Here is a 17,801-nt window from a genome sequence, read left to right on the forward strand (position 1 = left end):
AAAGGCCACTAGTTCTTTTCAGAATGCACTTCGAATTTTTGATATTTAAGGGTATATTATGTCTCACCTCCATGGTCTAAGTATCGTTGCTAAAATACTGCCCCTCGCTGCAGATTTGGACTTGCTAGCTTCTACAACTGCGTGAGCCAGTTCCTTATAATAAATCTCTTTATACATACACACACACCCCCTATCGCTTATGCTCCTCTAGAGAACCCTAGTACACATATAGTCCAACCTGAACATCATACAGTACCAAGTGAATAAATTTCACAGGCTTTTCAAAGGCAAAGGAATTTGTCTAGGACATAGAACAGGTGATCTTGAACTTCTGCTAAAGAATTCAGCTTTCTGTCCAATTTTGAATGAGCAACCTAACACTACAGATTCTCATCTCCCATTCTCATTAATTTATACCATATTTAGAAGATGTACAGAGAACTTAACATCTCAGAAATTCAAAAGGTCCGCTAACCATTAACCCTATCCATCTAATCTTAATGACCTATTTTATTTCTCAGACTGAATCAACTGTGAGTCGTTATAATAATCAACCAACAAATGAATGGATGGAGCTTTTACTTTGGTAAAGTGTAGGCGCTATGTACTTTAGGACATACCTGCTCTCAAGGTGCCTACAATCACATGAAAGTGTAAATAACATCAGAGAATTTAAATAATAAAAGAAGACAACTTCATTCTCCATATGAAAACAGCACACACAGACAAAGATGATGAAGTATCAGAGAAGGGAGAGAACCGTAGTTCTGGCCTGGGAAAGGCTTATGCGACAGGTAAAAGTGCGTAGGACTTCGAAGTCACCCATCCACTGGACAGGCAAAGACGGAAGAGCAAACAAGGAAGGAGAAGGTGTTTGCAAAGTCGGTCACCAGGCTGGGAAAGGAACAAAGAGTCCTGGAGCAGTGAACACAAATCATTAACACTAAGTGCATGTTCCAGTGGAGCCTACATAGCAATCCATCATCAATATAAAAGATCAAGATGGTATCTTCTCACCATCTTGACTGATGAGATGCCATCTGAGCCTGGAGTTCTTTTTTACTTATTTACTTTAGCAAAATTTATCAACAGTCAATGGGCAACTCCTACTGTATTATCTTAAACTATGTAGGTATTAACATTTTTTTTTTCCACTCTGATATGAAACTGTTCTGCAACAACCAACTGCAGAGTCTGGAGTCAGACACAACCCGAGTACATTCTTGACTCCAAGATTTGGAACATCTTAAGTTTAATTCTTTTTTCCTATTACTTAAATAGGAATGTATCACCAACTAAGTCATGGACATTGGAAAGACTAAATGAGCTAATCCACAGAAGATTTGCACAGTGACAGATGAACGAGTATATCAGTCACTGATGGTCCTGCAATGTTGTAAGCAAAGCTAAACATTAAAGGTGAAAGAAACTATCTTCTACTTTCTGTGAACCTGTATAAGTAATATTTAGTACCTGATAGCAATAACATATCTCCTTTAGGAAAAGGAAAAGAAACATAATTCTACCCACAGGTACCTTTCCACGGTTTGCTCCAAAACCACCCTGACAAAGCCCAAAATGAAAATTGGGCACTGGACTCAGATTTGTGGTGAAATCATTGGTGCTCACCCCCCACCCCAAATATCTAGGCATTGAGAAAAAAACATAATCTAGGATTTCAAAGGCCTAGAACCCAAAGCAAAAGGAAATCACTAAAAAACACTAAACACCAAAACCCTGTCTTGGAGTTTTCCTTGAGCTCCAAGAACTGGCCATATTTAAAATGACTGAAACAGACCCTTGCCATCAAAGGGCACAAAGAGAAGCAGAGACCTGTCTCGTCTCTTCTTAAAATTATACTGTTAACATTAATTTTACAACCCAAACTGGTATTGCATAGCCAGAACATACAGAGAAGCACAGATACGACAGGACACATGAAAAATTAAGAAACAAAAAAAAAATAATCTGCAACAAAACCGTGCCTTAGACTTGGTTTGGAAAACCTGTACCAGAAAAAAAAAATGTCCAATTGTAATCAGAAGTCAGACACACATACTCATCTACGTGCATATAACTTCCTTAAGGTGACTCTCAGTTGCTCTGACATGCTGTCGTGAGCACACAAAGCTCTTCAACTGGAAACAGAATACCACGCTCAAAGTGGCAGCTTCTCCCTCAGTGACTGAAAGTTCATGGCGGATCATCAATTTCCTCAACAGAACTGACCACATGTTTTGAAAGCACATGCCTATCTTTACTATTTATATCATTCATTTTCCATCTCAGATTGTCTGAGACATTAAGAGATACAGTTTGTGAAGTCATTCTGTTTTCCAAAAAGTTCTATGATATTAAGATTCTAAACCACAAAGGAGTGATACTGCACCCAAGGATCACATTGAAATAGTCGCCCCTTTTGCATTTATTTTACACACACACATACATACACACACACACACACACACACACACACACACGACTGTCAATCGACACTCTTATGGACATTTTGGCTTCGTCATGCTCACACAGGCATTCATTATTAACCCGAAGTGAATGGATACATACCCGTATATTGTCGCTTAAGACTTTCTGGTCATTTTTTAGGTTTAATAATCAACTGGGATTTATTTTGATGTATGGTAAGAAAAAGAAACCTCTTTTAAGTGAATGGCCAATTGTTCTAAACACTAAGTAAACCATCCTTTATTACTAATTTGAAATGCCATCTTTACCATTCATGCAAAAAGATATCCATACTATGTTTCTATAATTCCTAATTTAAATGACCTACTTGTCTATTCCTGCAACAATACTGTTATAACCATATGCTGTTCTAAGTATTGTAGTTTTACATTATACCCTGCCACAATCATTGTCTTTTTAAACAGTAGGATAAATTGCTATTGTACCCCATTTTATTCCTTAGAATCAATTTGTCCAATTTCCCCTCTCCTTCTAACCTATGCCTCAACAAATACCACTGTGATTTTGATTAGGTATCATTAACTGATTTTATAAACAAAAAGATGAAGGCTATGAATTTTCTGTTTACTACAATGCATATTTATTAACGCACAATATTCTCAAGGTTGTTCACTGATTTTCCTCCGAGATCTCACCTGTCATCCATTTTTAGAATTATGGAGTATTTGAAAAATAACATGTTTGTATGTTTGTAAGTTCAAAGTTGTCTGTTTACGAATCTGTATAGAAATTCAAACCTATTCATTATGTTACTCAAATCCTTTATATTCTGACTTTATTATCTACTTAATAAAACAATTTTTGTAAAAACATATACTAACATTACTCACTGTGGCTATGGTTTTGTTAAATTTTCTACTTACAGGAGTTTGGGAAGGATGGTTTTTGTGCTATGTTGTTTCATGTAAAAAAGATGGTGACTGTTAGAATACCTACCAGATTATGTTGTGTGTCAATACAAAATGCCTTTTTATATCCCATGTGACATAGTATCATGAAGACTGTTAGGGTGATTCTTACTTTCAGGGTGTCAGTTCCGCCTGCTGGAACTAAACATACTCCTGTATTTCCACTCGGTCTTAGGACTCGTCTTCTACACAGGACACGACTATGTTTCCATTTTAATGTGAGCTGTGAGTACTTGGCTTTTATTAAGAGAAAGTACCGCTTTTATAGTTATTATGACAACTATATGTAGCCAAATACTAACATATCATTTTAATTTCCCTGTTTAATGATACTGTTTCGTTGTATTCTCTTAGGCTCTCCCTTTTTGTTTCTATTCCTGAACCAAGGTTTTTATTTTTACTTTTTTCCACTTTGTAGCCACTTCCAATATAGCATTTCACAACTTATGAAATACTCTGCATATTTGTCAATCTACCACGCTCGCCAATTTTTGGTCCCTCTTATTATGCAAGCGAATAGGAAATTACTCTCTCTCTTTTTTTCAATCTGTCTGACCCAAAAATAATCACAAAATATACTCCATTTGGGGTAGTAACAATAAGTCACCTTAAAATAAGACCAATTTGTAATTTAATAAACCCATGTATATTAACTATTATGAGCCAAAAAAAGGCAGGACAAGTAACTTTGTATTAAATTAGTAAGAAGTTAGTTCCATTTATCTTTCCAACATCTCTGCACCCTGCAAAAGTCAAAGCTCTTACCGTTTCTTTTGGAATCTGCATCTGGCTTGGCTCTGCATTCTAGAAGAATTGAAGAAAAACATAAATACAGACTGACCAAAGCCATCTTCAACACACAGGGACACGACGCTTTATTGTAAAGGAAATTTTGTTGATTTTTAAAAGCCACAAAATATATAAAGGGTGATTATAGTATGGCTGATGTATTACAGTCGTCCAAACTTCCACTGATGTCTGTGTTCATGTGTGTGTTATAAGAAACTTTTCTAGATGTAAATTTCTACTTGCTCACTCACAGTACATCATGAATTTATCATTTGGAGGAAAACAAATCTTACCAGACTGCTTTCCCCTAATCATGGCACTGTATCTAATTTTGTCTTTTAATTTCTCCAATCAAATCTTAAGTTTTAAGGTATAGGATCATTTGATAGCTAGACCAGATAATAACAGTCTGAACCACAGTCTGAACCACAAGCTTCATACTTTAAAATATTACACAGGGAATAAATGTGATTTTTTTTTTCCATATAGAGTTGCTTTAATTATATGGGTACTTCCAAGGTTGATTTATAAAAAAAAAAAAAAAAAAGCACATATTGATAAAAGTATTTCGATTTAGACACACAGAATTTAAACACAGCCACCCCAAACAGAAAAAAAGAGTTATGTCAATTGGATTTCAAAGATCATTTTTAAATGTCCCCCACTCTCTTTAAGTTTTCAGGATTTTATAATTTTAAATCTTGAAAAGCAGCTGCAACAGCATAAGAGACTGACGGCCCACTGGCTCACTTCTTAATGAAAAGCTCACAAGCAATAAATTAAATAACCAAGAAAAAAAAAAAAAAAGAGGCAGCAGAAGGGAAAAACAGAAGCCTGGAAGATCAAAATTGGACAAGAAGAACCTGAATAACCTTAAGCTGGCTATATGTTGGCACTAACTCTGGAAAAGGCTGCTTCGGAGCACTGTGCAGGCTTTGGCAGTCTAATAATGTGAACTATCTCAGCTCAGATACGCGGAGAAGGAATTAAAGCTTCATCAAATCACGTGTAAAGCTTAGTTGTTTTGTGTGTTTTTTTTTTTTAAGTGCTCATTTACAATTTAATAGAGACATCTCCAGATTTAGGATCAGGTGGCATTTTAAGCACAAAATTGGATAACAGTGGGGGGAAAACGCAAAACTGAATTTAAATTGAGAAATAATGCATTAAACATTTTTAAATATAAAGAAGTTCTCATCATGTATTCGAAATCTACTTAAAAGTGTTCACTTTTCAACCCTATCAGTCTGAAATTTCCAACAAAATCACATTTAGATACGTACGTAACCAAGGGATGGAATATTCGTAAGTGAAATTTATCTTTATAATTAACATTTATACCTATATGTCATTTATAGAAAATAAAAATATTTATCCTATTTATAATAAAAGGAAAATTTTATCAACCACGATAACATCCATACTCAAAGACATAAATTAAGTGAATTAGGACTACATAAAAAATCGGGGGACTGTGTCCTTAAAACCTTGCCACTCTAGTTTATAAAAATTGTTGTTTAGGAAAAGCTAAAAGCTAGCTAAAAGAGATGTTGTATATTCTAAGACGATCCAAGTAGACTCTGTTTTGAAATATTTAAAATACCACTTGTACTTGAAATAAGACACTTCCTCAGCACATCAAAAGAGAAAGGCAACTCCTCCAATTATGTCACTTTTATATATAAATGAATCCCTAGCACTTCTTGCAGAAAACCATTCAAAACTATGGAAATTCAAGACACATATTTTATTCACACCTATACCATGGAAATGCCCCTGTTTAATAGTTAGAGGCAGACTGATGTATGTACAGAAAGTGAAGCAGATAGGTTGCAAACAAATGCCTTTTCATTTCATTTATGCCACCCCAAATATTGCCACCTATATTTGTAATCAATAGCCATGGGGCATATTGCCACTTAGGTCTTTTTGTTTTCAATAATATTTTTTTTTTTAAGGTACTCTTTTTCACACAACAGTAAGCAAGCATCTTTATTTGGCTTAGCGACACGTACTAAAAAAATCTGAAATATGAAAATTTGTCACATGTAGTGGGAAAGATGGCAAGCTTTCAGCGACAGCCTGTGGAGTGACAGTTCTGAGATCATCAACGTCTCTGTGTTCAGTCAGTCCATCTGAGAGTGTACAGTGATAAACACTCAATGTCCCAGAAAATATCCCTATACTCTGATGTTTAAACACTCCTCCGTTCCTTTCTGTGGATACCCATTTCTAATACTAAGGGTGTACTGGAGAAAAGCATGCTTGTATCCAGTTAGGGTTAGAAGAAATATGAGATATAGAAACTCTTTGGAAAATGTTGCAATAAACATCTGCCATCAAGTAGCTAACCCAGACCCTGGCTCCTGAGCATTAGAAATCTTTCATGTGCTCTAAATTTACACACCAGTTCCCTTGGGTGGAAGGCGTCTTCCTGGCGAAAGACCAGAAGGCTCACGGTTCCTTCCATCTTGGTGCTTCTCAGCAGCGAAACAACCTCCTCTTGGGATTTGCCTGCTAAATCCACTCCATTTACCTAAAACAAATAAAAAGTTTTCAGCTGCCATCCTGTGCAAACAACAGAAGAAAAAAAAACACATTCCAGGACTGCCCCTATCTGCCATGGAACATAACTCCTGTCAAGCAATATTCTGCCATGACTTGGTAACCACTAAGGTCTTGTGGCTAATGAAGAAACTCAGACCAGACATCTAGAAGTAAGAGAGGAAGTGGCCAGTCTTTTAGTGCTCATCAATAAACCAAAGCTACAACCACAGGGGCATTAATAAGTAACAAGTAATAAACAATTATATCTAAAATGTCAAGTTACACAACTTGCTGGTTTTGAACTGAGATATTTTGATGGCCCTCATGTTTTCATATACAAAAATAAAAAGACCTTGCTCTTCATAAGGGGTAATAAAAACACACCAAAAATATCTTGGCATAAAATACTTTCATAATCAACAACATTTTACTTACAAATAGGGAGAAAACTTTTTATCCCTAAAACGTAAGCAATAAAAAAGGATCACTAGAAAATAACATTTTTGGAGGGGAAGCAATATTTCACTTCAAATTTCTTCAGTTAGAAGAGAATTCAGCAGGAAAAAGATTTGAAACAACCTGTTCTTAGAGAATCTCATCGTTTTATCTCATAAGAAGTATAACATCGCTATCAAAAAGCACAATGTATTTAGAAGAAATGACAGCATAAACTCCTTTTTAAAAAGCATTCTGTAATTTTCTCTTTAGACAAAAATAACATTTTGTCCTAGGCCAATAAGTATATTACTTAAATTGTAATATTAAAATTTTTCTGTGGTTGGGGAAAATATGTTTTGGAACGGTTCCCCTTCTGCTAAAACAATCTTATATAGCTCAAAGTACTACTTTGTGGGATTGCAGGAAATAGGTAACAGGATCAAAGAAAGTAAAAAAAAATTCTGAAAGAAGACAAAGACAAAAAAAGTTAGACACCTGATATTTTATTTTATTTTATTTTATTTTATTTTATTTTATTTTTGTATGATTCCCAACATCCAGACACTGAGAAAAACTGCCCACGGAGTTGTTGATACTGTCTAGCTCCAACTACAGATACTAGAAGGTTGGGTTTAAAACACGCAAAAGCGAAGTTTCCGTTCTAGGACACAGCTGACAGCTGTAATAAAACCTAAACTCTGAGGACAGACAAGGCGCAGGTCATTCCCATTTCTCAAAAAAAAGGAAAATAAAGGTCGCTGGGATGTGTTGGAAGTAAAGCAATTAGGTGATAAAAGAAAAAAGTGACTAAAAAATTAAGTGATTATCTTTAGGAAGAAAGAGGGAAGGAGGGAGGCAGGCAGAACAGACAGACTTTGTTTAAATGTAGAAGCTAAGAGGACCGGGTTCAAGTCCCAGCTGAGACTCTTACAAAATATTAATAAAACAAGATATAGCTGCAAAGCTGGGCTAACACTACTCAATTTACATTCCCAGGACAAGTGAAATATACTTGTTGTTTTGGAAACAACACCCTAAACATAACTGGTACTCAAACCTTTCCTCTTATTTAGCCTCTATCCGTGCCTCTTTATAAATGTTGTCACACACAAAGCACAAAAAGGGAGGGACGAAGATTTAAGACATCTAAGGCCCAAAATGTAGACATGGAAAAAAATACAGAAGCTATTCTTTTGTTCCCCTCCTTTTCAAGAAATCTGGATAGCTCAAAACCAGATATGAAACTGAAAGGAAAAAAATGGGAAAAGTTAACTTGAACATGACTATTTGAATACTAGTTAATAATTAGGAAATACAGTATGTGCTAATAAGAACATAGTTTATGCTTTCTGAAAAAAATTAAGAAAAATAGCTAATAAAGTATGCTTTTACTCAATCTTTCCCTCCTTTTTATCCTATATGCACAAATCTTCACATAAACAGAAATTCTTGATATTTATGTATTTCCAAGATAGCCTCAAACACCAATGAACCAAAACTTATGAGGCACTGAAAGAAAATTTTTCAAAAACTGCTTTTTTTCCTTGACATGTGACTCTTACGTCTCAGTGCATTCTCAATGCTGTCATCTCAAAATCTCCTTGTCTCTCTCATCAAGACACACTGTTTTCATTTACTTTGTCTGTTCTGATTACAATGTAGATAACATTTCCACACAGCCATCTAGAAATAGAATCTTAAAGACATTTTTATATAATGACAAAATACTATGTGATCTCAAAAAAATGTCTCAATAACTAAACATTTGTAACTAAAAGACAATTTTTCATCAGGTAACACAGAAAATGTAAAACAGAAATACATTGTTTTGTGACACATACTTCTGCTAATATGTAATCGAATATTTTATGAAAATGTTAAAAAATAACTCTTGAAAATGGAATTTTCAAGAATTATGGAACATCTTGCATACGGATACCACTCACCTCTATAAGTCTGTCCCCTGCCTTAAGTCTGCCATCTTGAATGGCAGCCCCCCGTGGGAGGATGTTTTTCACATAAATTGGAGCTGTGCCCCCTATTGTAACATCTCGGGAAGTGATGCTGAATCCCAAACCTTCTGTACCTACATATGCAACACGATTAAAAAAAAAAAAAAAGAAAAAGAAAAGAAAAGTAAATAAAATGAGGTATCTTAAATTTTACAGATGTATCGTACATAAAGGATTTGTGACTATTCTCTACCTCAACTTGACATTGTATAACTTTCACAATGGACTCCATTTCTTCTACTACTTTAAAAGCTGTAATACATTTTTCAAAATAGACAAACTTATGGAAAGTTTAAATGGTTGCTCCCCTACTTAAGGAAACGTCATTAATCTATGAAGAAATGGCAAGCACCTGACAGACAGTTGAAAGTTAATAAAAAATATGCCTGCTAAACGTGTTTAAATCAAGCAAAGTCTTTGAGGATGAAATTCACCACATGAAGAAAGGAAAAAAAAAAATTCTTTTAAGACCCACGGTGCCTCAAAACTCAAGGATTACTGTGTGATAATGGCATGGTATCCAAATTAGAAGGGAAGAGAATACGTTCAGAGATGGAAAAGGAATAGCAAAATGAGAAGTATTTCTAGATACAGATGATGGAAACTGCCCCAACCATAATCACTCATGGCAATTTACTAAGAGGACAAATCATATTATCTTTGCCTGGTTCTCTTCTAATCCACGTAAATCTTATCATGTAAATTTCTCCCCCTGCCCCCCAAAAATGAGGCAGATTGCTCAGTGAAAAATCCATCTTAGATCATGGCTACCAAATCTGAGGATCATCACATGTTTAAGGTACTAAGGTTAATGAGGGATTTATAAATTACTCTGCTGATGCATACAATTTAAATTCTCAGTTCTTTGGCAGCTTTCTTGACAGGCAGTCTTACAAGCTCAACACAACATAGAAAAGGGGTTATATGTCACTAAAATCAACATGCAATAAGCCAAAAGGTGCCCAGGGGAAAAAGAATGTGAAGATAATAACAAATTTCTAATGAATCACAGAAGTTTTATAACACTGAATAATGATTAATTTCTACCTAAGCTTTTTTAGAAAAGTTACTTCTTAAGATATTAGGTACCATTTCAGTTAAAATAATATTAGGGCAAATACTTGCTCATTATGGGAAGGAAAGAGATCTGTACAGGTAAAAAAAAAAAAATCGGAAAAAGAATACATTAATTTGGCACAGCACTCGGTGTAAAACTATAATGAAAGGTATAAAATGTAAGTGAATAAAAAATGGGAAAATAAAAATGTAAGTTAAAGAAAGAAAGCAGAAATGAAGAAAACATTCAATAATCATATTGGTGTCAAAACCTACCATAAATATTCTCAAGATCAAACAAAACATTCTAGTCTGAAGTCACTTCAATGTGCCCAGACTGCTAATTTCTTAACTCTTCTGTGCTGAAGACTTGAATGGCATATTGTCTATATGAAATTTTCCTAATTACTCTTCTGGGACATTTCCACATGTCTCTGTGCTTTCATGGAACTCTAATGATTTGCAATAACATTTATTAAGAAAGAATTCTGAATTATTCTCCTTTTGCAATATTAATTTGTATGAACTACAAATACTGCTATGTGAACCTCAATACTATTAAAATATCAGCAATAACCCCTAAATCTGTAAGCCAAAAGGTCAGGCAATGACCTTTAAAAAGAAAGATAAATAGATATCAATTTTCATTTAACAAAGCCAACAAAACATTCTGCACTGACTGAAACAGATTACTGACCTTCTCCTCAGACTTTATTAAAAAGCTAATTTCTACAAAAGACCAGGGTATTTGACAATGCCAAAATGGCAATAAATATTAAGAAATCATAATTATGGAGGCAAGTACATTGGGTTATTCTATTTTGTCTTCTTAGATAACATAGTTCCCAAAATTATGCCAAAGAATCATTATCCTGAAGGCTTCTTTTCTTTTTATTACTACTGATCCCAGTTTTTGAAGAACTGCTGTCACTCAAAGCGCATTAGCTCATGTTACACTGAATTTAAAGTTTATGTTTTTAATGTACTTCATTAAAAATCTTAAGTATAACAATGATGGTAAAAAAAGTACTATCTACTAACTACAGTGAAAATTGTTCAATTCTCTTATGATCATTAAAATATACGTACTAAGTCCTAATCAAAGACAACACCCTTCTTCAATCTTATTTATGGTAAACATATTTGTTATATAAACTATTTGTTATATAAACTATTTATAAGTATTGGCAGCATGCACTTTTTGTCATACATTCTCACAGTCAATTAAAATCAAGATAGATCTATGGGACTCTATATCACTTAGATAACTCAAGGTCAGAATAGTATTTAAAAGAAAACCACCATTTCCATTTTTCTTACAGTGATTAAGCATAGCCTTTCTAAATTAGCTTGTATAAATGCAATCATCTTTCTAAATGCTATTACAATAGTATCTGTATTCAAAAGAATGGTTCTTTTAATGGCAAATAAAATTTCCCTTCGTTAAAAAAGTTAGTACTATATCAAAACTTGTTAAATACACCAACTGTATGAAAAGCTGTAATTAACTACATGAATATCCCTGTATCAATGTAAAAGGGAAAAGATACTTATGAACTGATTTCTTCATGACAATAGCCAAGTTAAGGACTGTACCTTTGCTGAAAGAGCCCAAGCAAAATTTTATTTTTTAACACAACTCTATCTGCGGTTCTTGATATGATTTTGCTAAAAAAAAAAAAAAAAAAAAAAAGGGCCTGTCATTTGAGTAGCGAAAAAGGAAAAAAGAAGATCAGATATTTCCCTCATTTAGGAATTGACAGAACTGAAGGGGTTTGTGCTGATGTGCCCTCGTGTGTGCGAGGAGGCAAGCTGTCAACTCCTGATCGTGTCAACCAAGTATCTGGAGCTTAAAAGGCAGCAACCAGAAATAAGGAACTTGTGGTTCACATAAAGTTCAACGCAAAAATATGATTTAGAAAGGAAACGGCAGTCTCAGAGTTTACAACCTTGTTAACACTACCCCAAATGGGAAGAAGAATGGTCTGAGTATCAGGATATGGAAAACAGTCCAGTAAGAATCTGCTGCCAACAGCCCTGGGACGTGAGCAAATAATGCACCTCTCTTGGATTCACGTCCATCCAACTGTAGGAGTTGTTTGGGGTTATAAAAAGAGGTATATTCTACATAATGACACCATTTTGAAAGACCTGATTTAAAAATATCTTGAAATGCTCAGCTAAAACTGACGACCAACAGCAAAAGTCTATCTCAGTGCCTGGAGGGGGCACCAAGTGAAAATCAGAAAGTCAAGTCCAGATCTCAGCTGAGCTGAAGGAAAACCAGAAATGCATGTTCCCTATACACACGGATCTACCATCACCAGGAAGAGGCTACCTCAATAAACAAACTGATACAAAGTGTATGAAGAATTAGCAACGCCCATTATGACTTCCCACATCACCTTAATGGCAACAATGTAGCATTATGAGAAAGCAAGAGACAGGGGCCAAGGGCCTGGCTTCTCTGTAACCCACCACGAACCACTGACAGCCTCAAGTGGACTGGCCACTCCATGTCACCAAAACACTGGGGTTGAAGCTGACAACCCACCAAGTCCTCTTTGAGGGCTGTATTTGGACAGCAAGTGGGTGACTCAAAACAGTTAAACCCTCACTATTGTTTTGGGTTTCACAGTCATGTCCTGAAACCATTTTCATTCATAATCAAAAATTTTACAGCAGTAGTAACTGCTACCTTCTTCTCATAGACTTATATTTTAAGGTCATGTTCTTTGAACTTTCATGCTTTGAATTCGATAGAGCAAAATGAATCTGAAAAGCATAAAAAATACAATTTTAAATATGTTAAAAAGCAAGTCATTTTTAAACAAAAGTCTCTCTATCAGTTCTTTCACACAATAATGGAATAAAATTTAGGGTGCTTTCGGTTAAAGAAGACAGGTCGTACCTTTCTTAAGCTGGATATTAAGCCTCTTGCCTACTTTTTTGGTGTTATAACCGCTGCTTACATTCGTGCTAAATACATTGTGGGGTGCTAGGGCTGGCGCTGACGGCGGCTTTCCGGAGGGGTGCGCGCTGTGAGGTAGTCGTGGGTGAGGGTCTAGCTGCTCGGGCGGGTGATTCAATCTGGGTGCTCTCTGCACCCCGTGAAGCCCCGCGCTGTTCACACTCCTGCTGTCGATATACTGGCTGTCGGGGCCGAAGCAACCTGGGTAGTAATTGTTCTTCTCACTTTGCGATAGTTGTTCATACTGCTCTTTCTTTGCTGCAGGAACCACATGGAACCAAATGATGGGTGTACGCATGGCTTGGCGAAACATATGTTGTGCTCTGGGTTTGAGAAAGAATGGAAAATTAGCAAATTAAGACTGGCAGACTAGAAGATATTATGAGCTTAATTAAGTATACTAATTAAGCAATAAGAACTGACAGACTGTTGAAACTGAAAAGCAAAATTCTAATAACCCATTTATCACTCAAGTTTGCAAGCTCTGATACACAAGCATCGCTGTATCTCCAAATATAAATTTCTCATTCCCTAAAGAAAAACAGCAAAATTATCTGCAACTGTCCTCTCAATTGTAAATCATTGAACAACTATTTTAGGTATAACAAAGGTATTATAATTTCAATAGCAATAGAATTCAAATGTAACTTTCTCTCTATGACAGTATCGAATACAACTTGTGAACATTATAAAATATTTCCTTAAAACGGGACCATTTGAGTTTTCAAAGAAATATCTTCATAAATATAGGAAGCAAATAACTATCCATGACTTATTAATTTAAGTCAGTGTATACAAAAATCCCAAGAACAGCAATGCAGCCCCAATAATTTAAACCGTGTGGGTCCCAGTGCTGCAGCGTGACAAGGCCAAGAGGCAGCTCCACCTCAAGCTGCTTTCCTGGTCAAGCCTCACTCCAAGTTCTCAAGAGTTCTGCTCACTCCTGCCTTGTCTAATAGGACCCGCCCAACTTTTTTTTTTTTTTTTTCCCAATCATTGCACAAGGGCTTGAATCAGGGTAAAGGAAATATTCGCACGACACGATATTGTGGCTCAAAGGAGTTTTTCCATTTATGTGTACTTAGAGACACTGTGTGCAACAAGGTTGGAAATGGGAGGTGAAGTATGATAAAAACGAGACCACCTGTCAATCTTCCAAAAGGTGAGGAACCAGCAAATTTGTAAACCCATGATATTTTAAAAAGAGCCTGATCACTCAGAGAGAGGACACGTTGAAATATAGTCTAATGGCAGTAATTACTCTGAGTTTGATTAAATTTTTAAAAGCTAGATAATGGCAGAAAATACCTCCTCTCCAGTATAAACAGTGAGATCATTTCAATTGACTGCACTCTGTCACGCCTAAAGCACGAGAGGACGGAAGCGCAGGAAGCACACTTACTGCTCAAATCTTCTATTTCGAAGGTCGCCATCATTAATCCTGACAATGCAATCGTTCTCGTGAAAAAGGTTTTCCTGTTCAGCTTTACCACCTTTCTCCAATCGTTTTACTAATAACCCCAGGGTTCTGGAACATTAAGAATGCAAATGATTACACACGTAATATTTCCAACGTGCACACTACCCTAGTGCTTTAGTGCGGACATATTTACAAAGACTTCCTTATAGACGAGTGCATTAAATCGCTATTAACACACTTTAAAACACTACCCAGACAAAATCACAACAATTTAAATGACGTGTAGAAATGGATCCTTTCAATAAATATAAGAAATCATTTTCTGGCTCATCAGTATTGTTTTTAGAACAAACCACACTGTTTTTTCTCTATGTTGAAAAATGCTCCAAACAGAGCCTGCCTAATGGTTCAGTGGGTATTGCACTGTGGAGCACGGATGAGCACGGATTTATGAATGGCTCGTGCGGTTTTCTGTTTGAAGTCAGCTAGTACACCACTGACTGCACCCCGTCTTTCTGTGAAAGTTAAGGTAATGAGGAAAAGCTAATCTCATTGCACTATAGGTTTGAGAAGGATAATAGCAAAGATTTCAGAAATAGAATAGTTTCTGTGCTTTAGCATTTGAATTTCATAGTGCCTAATATTCTGAATTTCAAAACCTGTTAGGTCTTTCAAAAGTAAGTTATTTGTTGCCAGTATCTGCATTTGAAGAAAAACAGGAGAAAGTCAGTGAGAGGTCTGATTAATTCTGGTCAACATTCATCTCACCCACATGCATACTCAATCTCCAGGTGGAAAGACAAGTTTGAACGAACTCTAAGAAACCCAGATGGAGAAAAAAAGTAAAAATCACTGGTGTACTTGGCCAGAGAACACTAACTTCTTAACTGACAGGACGCTCTATAGATACTGGGACAAGTAAGTAAATCCTTTCTACAACCACAGTATAAGCAATACAAGTCTTGACATTATTTACCTGATAGTCGACACAAATTTTCTATCATGATCATGGTAAAATTCTTACATGAACTTATTTTTTGGCACTTCCAAAGTTTGCATTTTCTTTCATTATCCTAATAAAGAGACTCAAAAATGTCTATAGAAATACTAAAATTGAGACTCCTATGTATATTAAAATTGGAGACACCATAATTTCCTATTGTCTGTATATATTTTTCAAGAAAATTACGACTTGCAGTTTCCTGGAAATGCTTCCCAGAAGAAATATACCTAAATAGACAGCGTCCTCTTCTAAACTTTTAAAGTAATTGTTGCACATGTTCTATGGGCGTTTATCTCATTCTTCTATTATATACATAGCTTATCTCTACTATTGCATTCTAAGCGCCTAGAAGACAGAAGATGGGATTCAGCTGCCCAAGCACTTAGCTAGTAGTAAGGTCTTGATAAATGACAACTGAATGAATGGATGATTAGGTTTAGCTAAGGCAAACAAGTCTCGTATTTCTAATAAGCTTTTTGCGAAACAGAATATGAGTGAACAGAATTTTGATTCACATCCTTTTTTTTCATGAAGGTATCATTTATGCTAAAGATATGATTAAGCTGAAATGAATTAAATTGAAGTGAAATTCCTATTTCACTTGTTATTTTGCAGTGCAACTTTGTTTCTTATATGAATATTTATGAAGTCACTGATTAAGTTCGTTCTAGTTTATATTATTAAATATAATAACTAGGCATTATACGAGGGTCAAGTCTACTCACTCTCAAGAATGAGAATATACTATTTCAATTATGTTTTGTGATTTTACCAGCTGACAATCAGCACCTACAAATGTAAGAGTCTAAAAATATTATGTACGTAATTTTTAGTTACTGATCGTTATATACTGGCAGTAAGTAAATATGTAAAATTCTCTACACTCAAAGGTAAAAATAAAGTACAGTGATTTAGGTGCATGAGCAACCTCACTACCACCACCTCAGTCCATTTTGAGAAGAAAAAGATTCCATAATATGCCACCCAGGAATTAAGTTATTTGTTTAGATGTGATCACGTCCACAATTTATCTCCTTAGGGTTCCCTATTGTTAAAGTTTCTATCTACAACTGAACAAAGAGTTCAATCAGAGGAATCAAATTAAGTTATATCCACGATTCTGATGAACGGGGGAAATTAATAAGTCAAATTAAATCAGTTATTGAAACCAGTGGAACTTGAAGATACTTGGCCAATTCACCTTCAAGACAGCCACATAAAAGAAGGAAAGGAGGAGAAGATGTCTCAGTCCCGTACAGGTCATCCTAACAGAACCACCATGTGGTGGCACATTTGCCGCTAAAAGCTACCTGTATAGATCAGCAACACTTTTTTAAAGTACATCCATCATGTCCTTGCAATAAAAATATGCCCTACACCAAGACTCACTCCGGTTAATTAGTTTTTAATTGGTGAAATCACAAGCAAAACTTCACTGTGGTTATAAAATTTCTGCGATCTAAAGTGACTATTAGTATGTCTTTACGTATTCTGAAATTGTGTCAACAAAAATAGCCAACCGAAAATTGTTAGAAAAATATATACACAGACTGTTTAATGGAAACTACTTCGCAGTTAATTAGCACTGATCAGTTGCTTAAATTTGTACATTTACCTTCTACAGAAGTCTTCAGTATTTATGAGAGTTTAAAATAGTATAACTTAGAAATCTGTACTTTAATTCTACAAGTGACATCAATAATTTTTCAGATAAACTAGGTGAATGGATTTATATCCATATCATTTGTCTTTTTGAAACCTACTTTTTCGTCTCCCCCTGGTAATCATTCTAAAATAATCACCCAAAGTAAAAAAGAATGCTGTGTTTCAGTTATTGAAAGGTTATCTTTCTAAGTCCTCATCTATGGCCAATGCATCAATAATCCTAACATACAGTAAAAATGGTACAAATCGTAAATACACTATCACACTCACAGGAAATATAATGGAAGTTTATTCGTAGAGGCTTTAGCAACCAACATTGTTAAAATAGTCAAGAAAAATCTCAGAATCCTTTTATTCAGTACTAGAGACTTGATTTGGAGGAGGGTTGGGGGGAAAAGTGCAGAAGAGGAAGAACTTCACCCCGACTGACACAGCGAGTGATCGGGGAATCAAGGGAACAGACTGAATTAAGGTGAAGTTAGTAGCGTGCTGATTTCTAAGTACT

The 17,801-nt window shown here is 35.4% G+C and overlaps 1 protein-coding gene across 16 annotated transcripts in view; it reads right to left on the reverse strand.

Annotated features, from left to right (window-relative positions):
- The window catches only part of PARD3 (par-3 family cell polarity regulator), a 565,900-nt gene that overhangs the window by 225,913 nt on the left and 322,186 nt on the right, over positions 1 to 17,801 (reverse strand). For 9 of the 16 annotated variants that reach the window (XM_069458867.1, XM_069458874.1, XM_069458865.1 and 6 more), the window contains exons 8-12: positions 14,611 to 14,736; positions 13,149 to 13,531; positions 9,116 to 9,255; positions 6,592 to 6,720; positions 4,161 to 4,199 (exon numbers count right to left, since the gene is read on the reverse strand). In XM_069458867.1, coding sequence (XP_069314968.1) covers positions 4,161 to 4,199; positions 6,592 to 6,720; positions 9,116 to 9,255; positions 13,149 to 13,531; positions 14,611 to 14,736 — 817 coding nt within the window. The remainder of the gene's footprint in view (positions 1 to 4,160; positions 4,200 to 6,591; positions 6,721 to 9,115; positions 9,256 to 13,148; positions 13,532 to 14,610; positions 14,737 to 17,801) is intronic. The other 7 variants (XM_069458878.1, XM_069458879.1, XM_069458877.1 and 4 more) reach the window with 1 other exon arrangement.

Source organism: Eulemur rufifrons, chromosome 25 (genome assembly GCF_041146395.1).
Source record: "Eulemur rufifrons isolate Redbay chromosome 25, OSU_ERuf_1, whole genome shotgun sequence".
Lineage (NCBI taxonomy): Eukaryota > Metazoa > Chordata > Mammalia > Primates > Lemuridae > Eulemur > Eulemur rufifrons.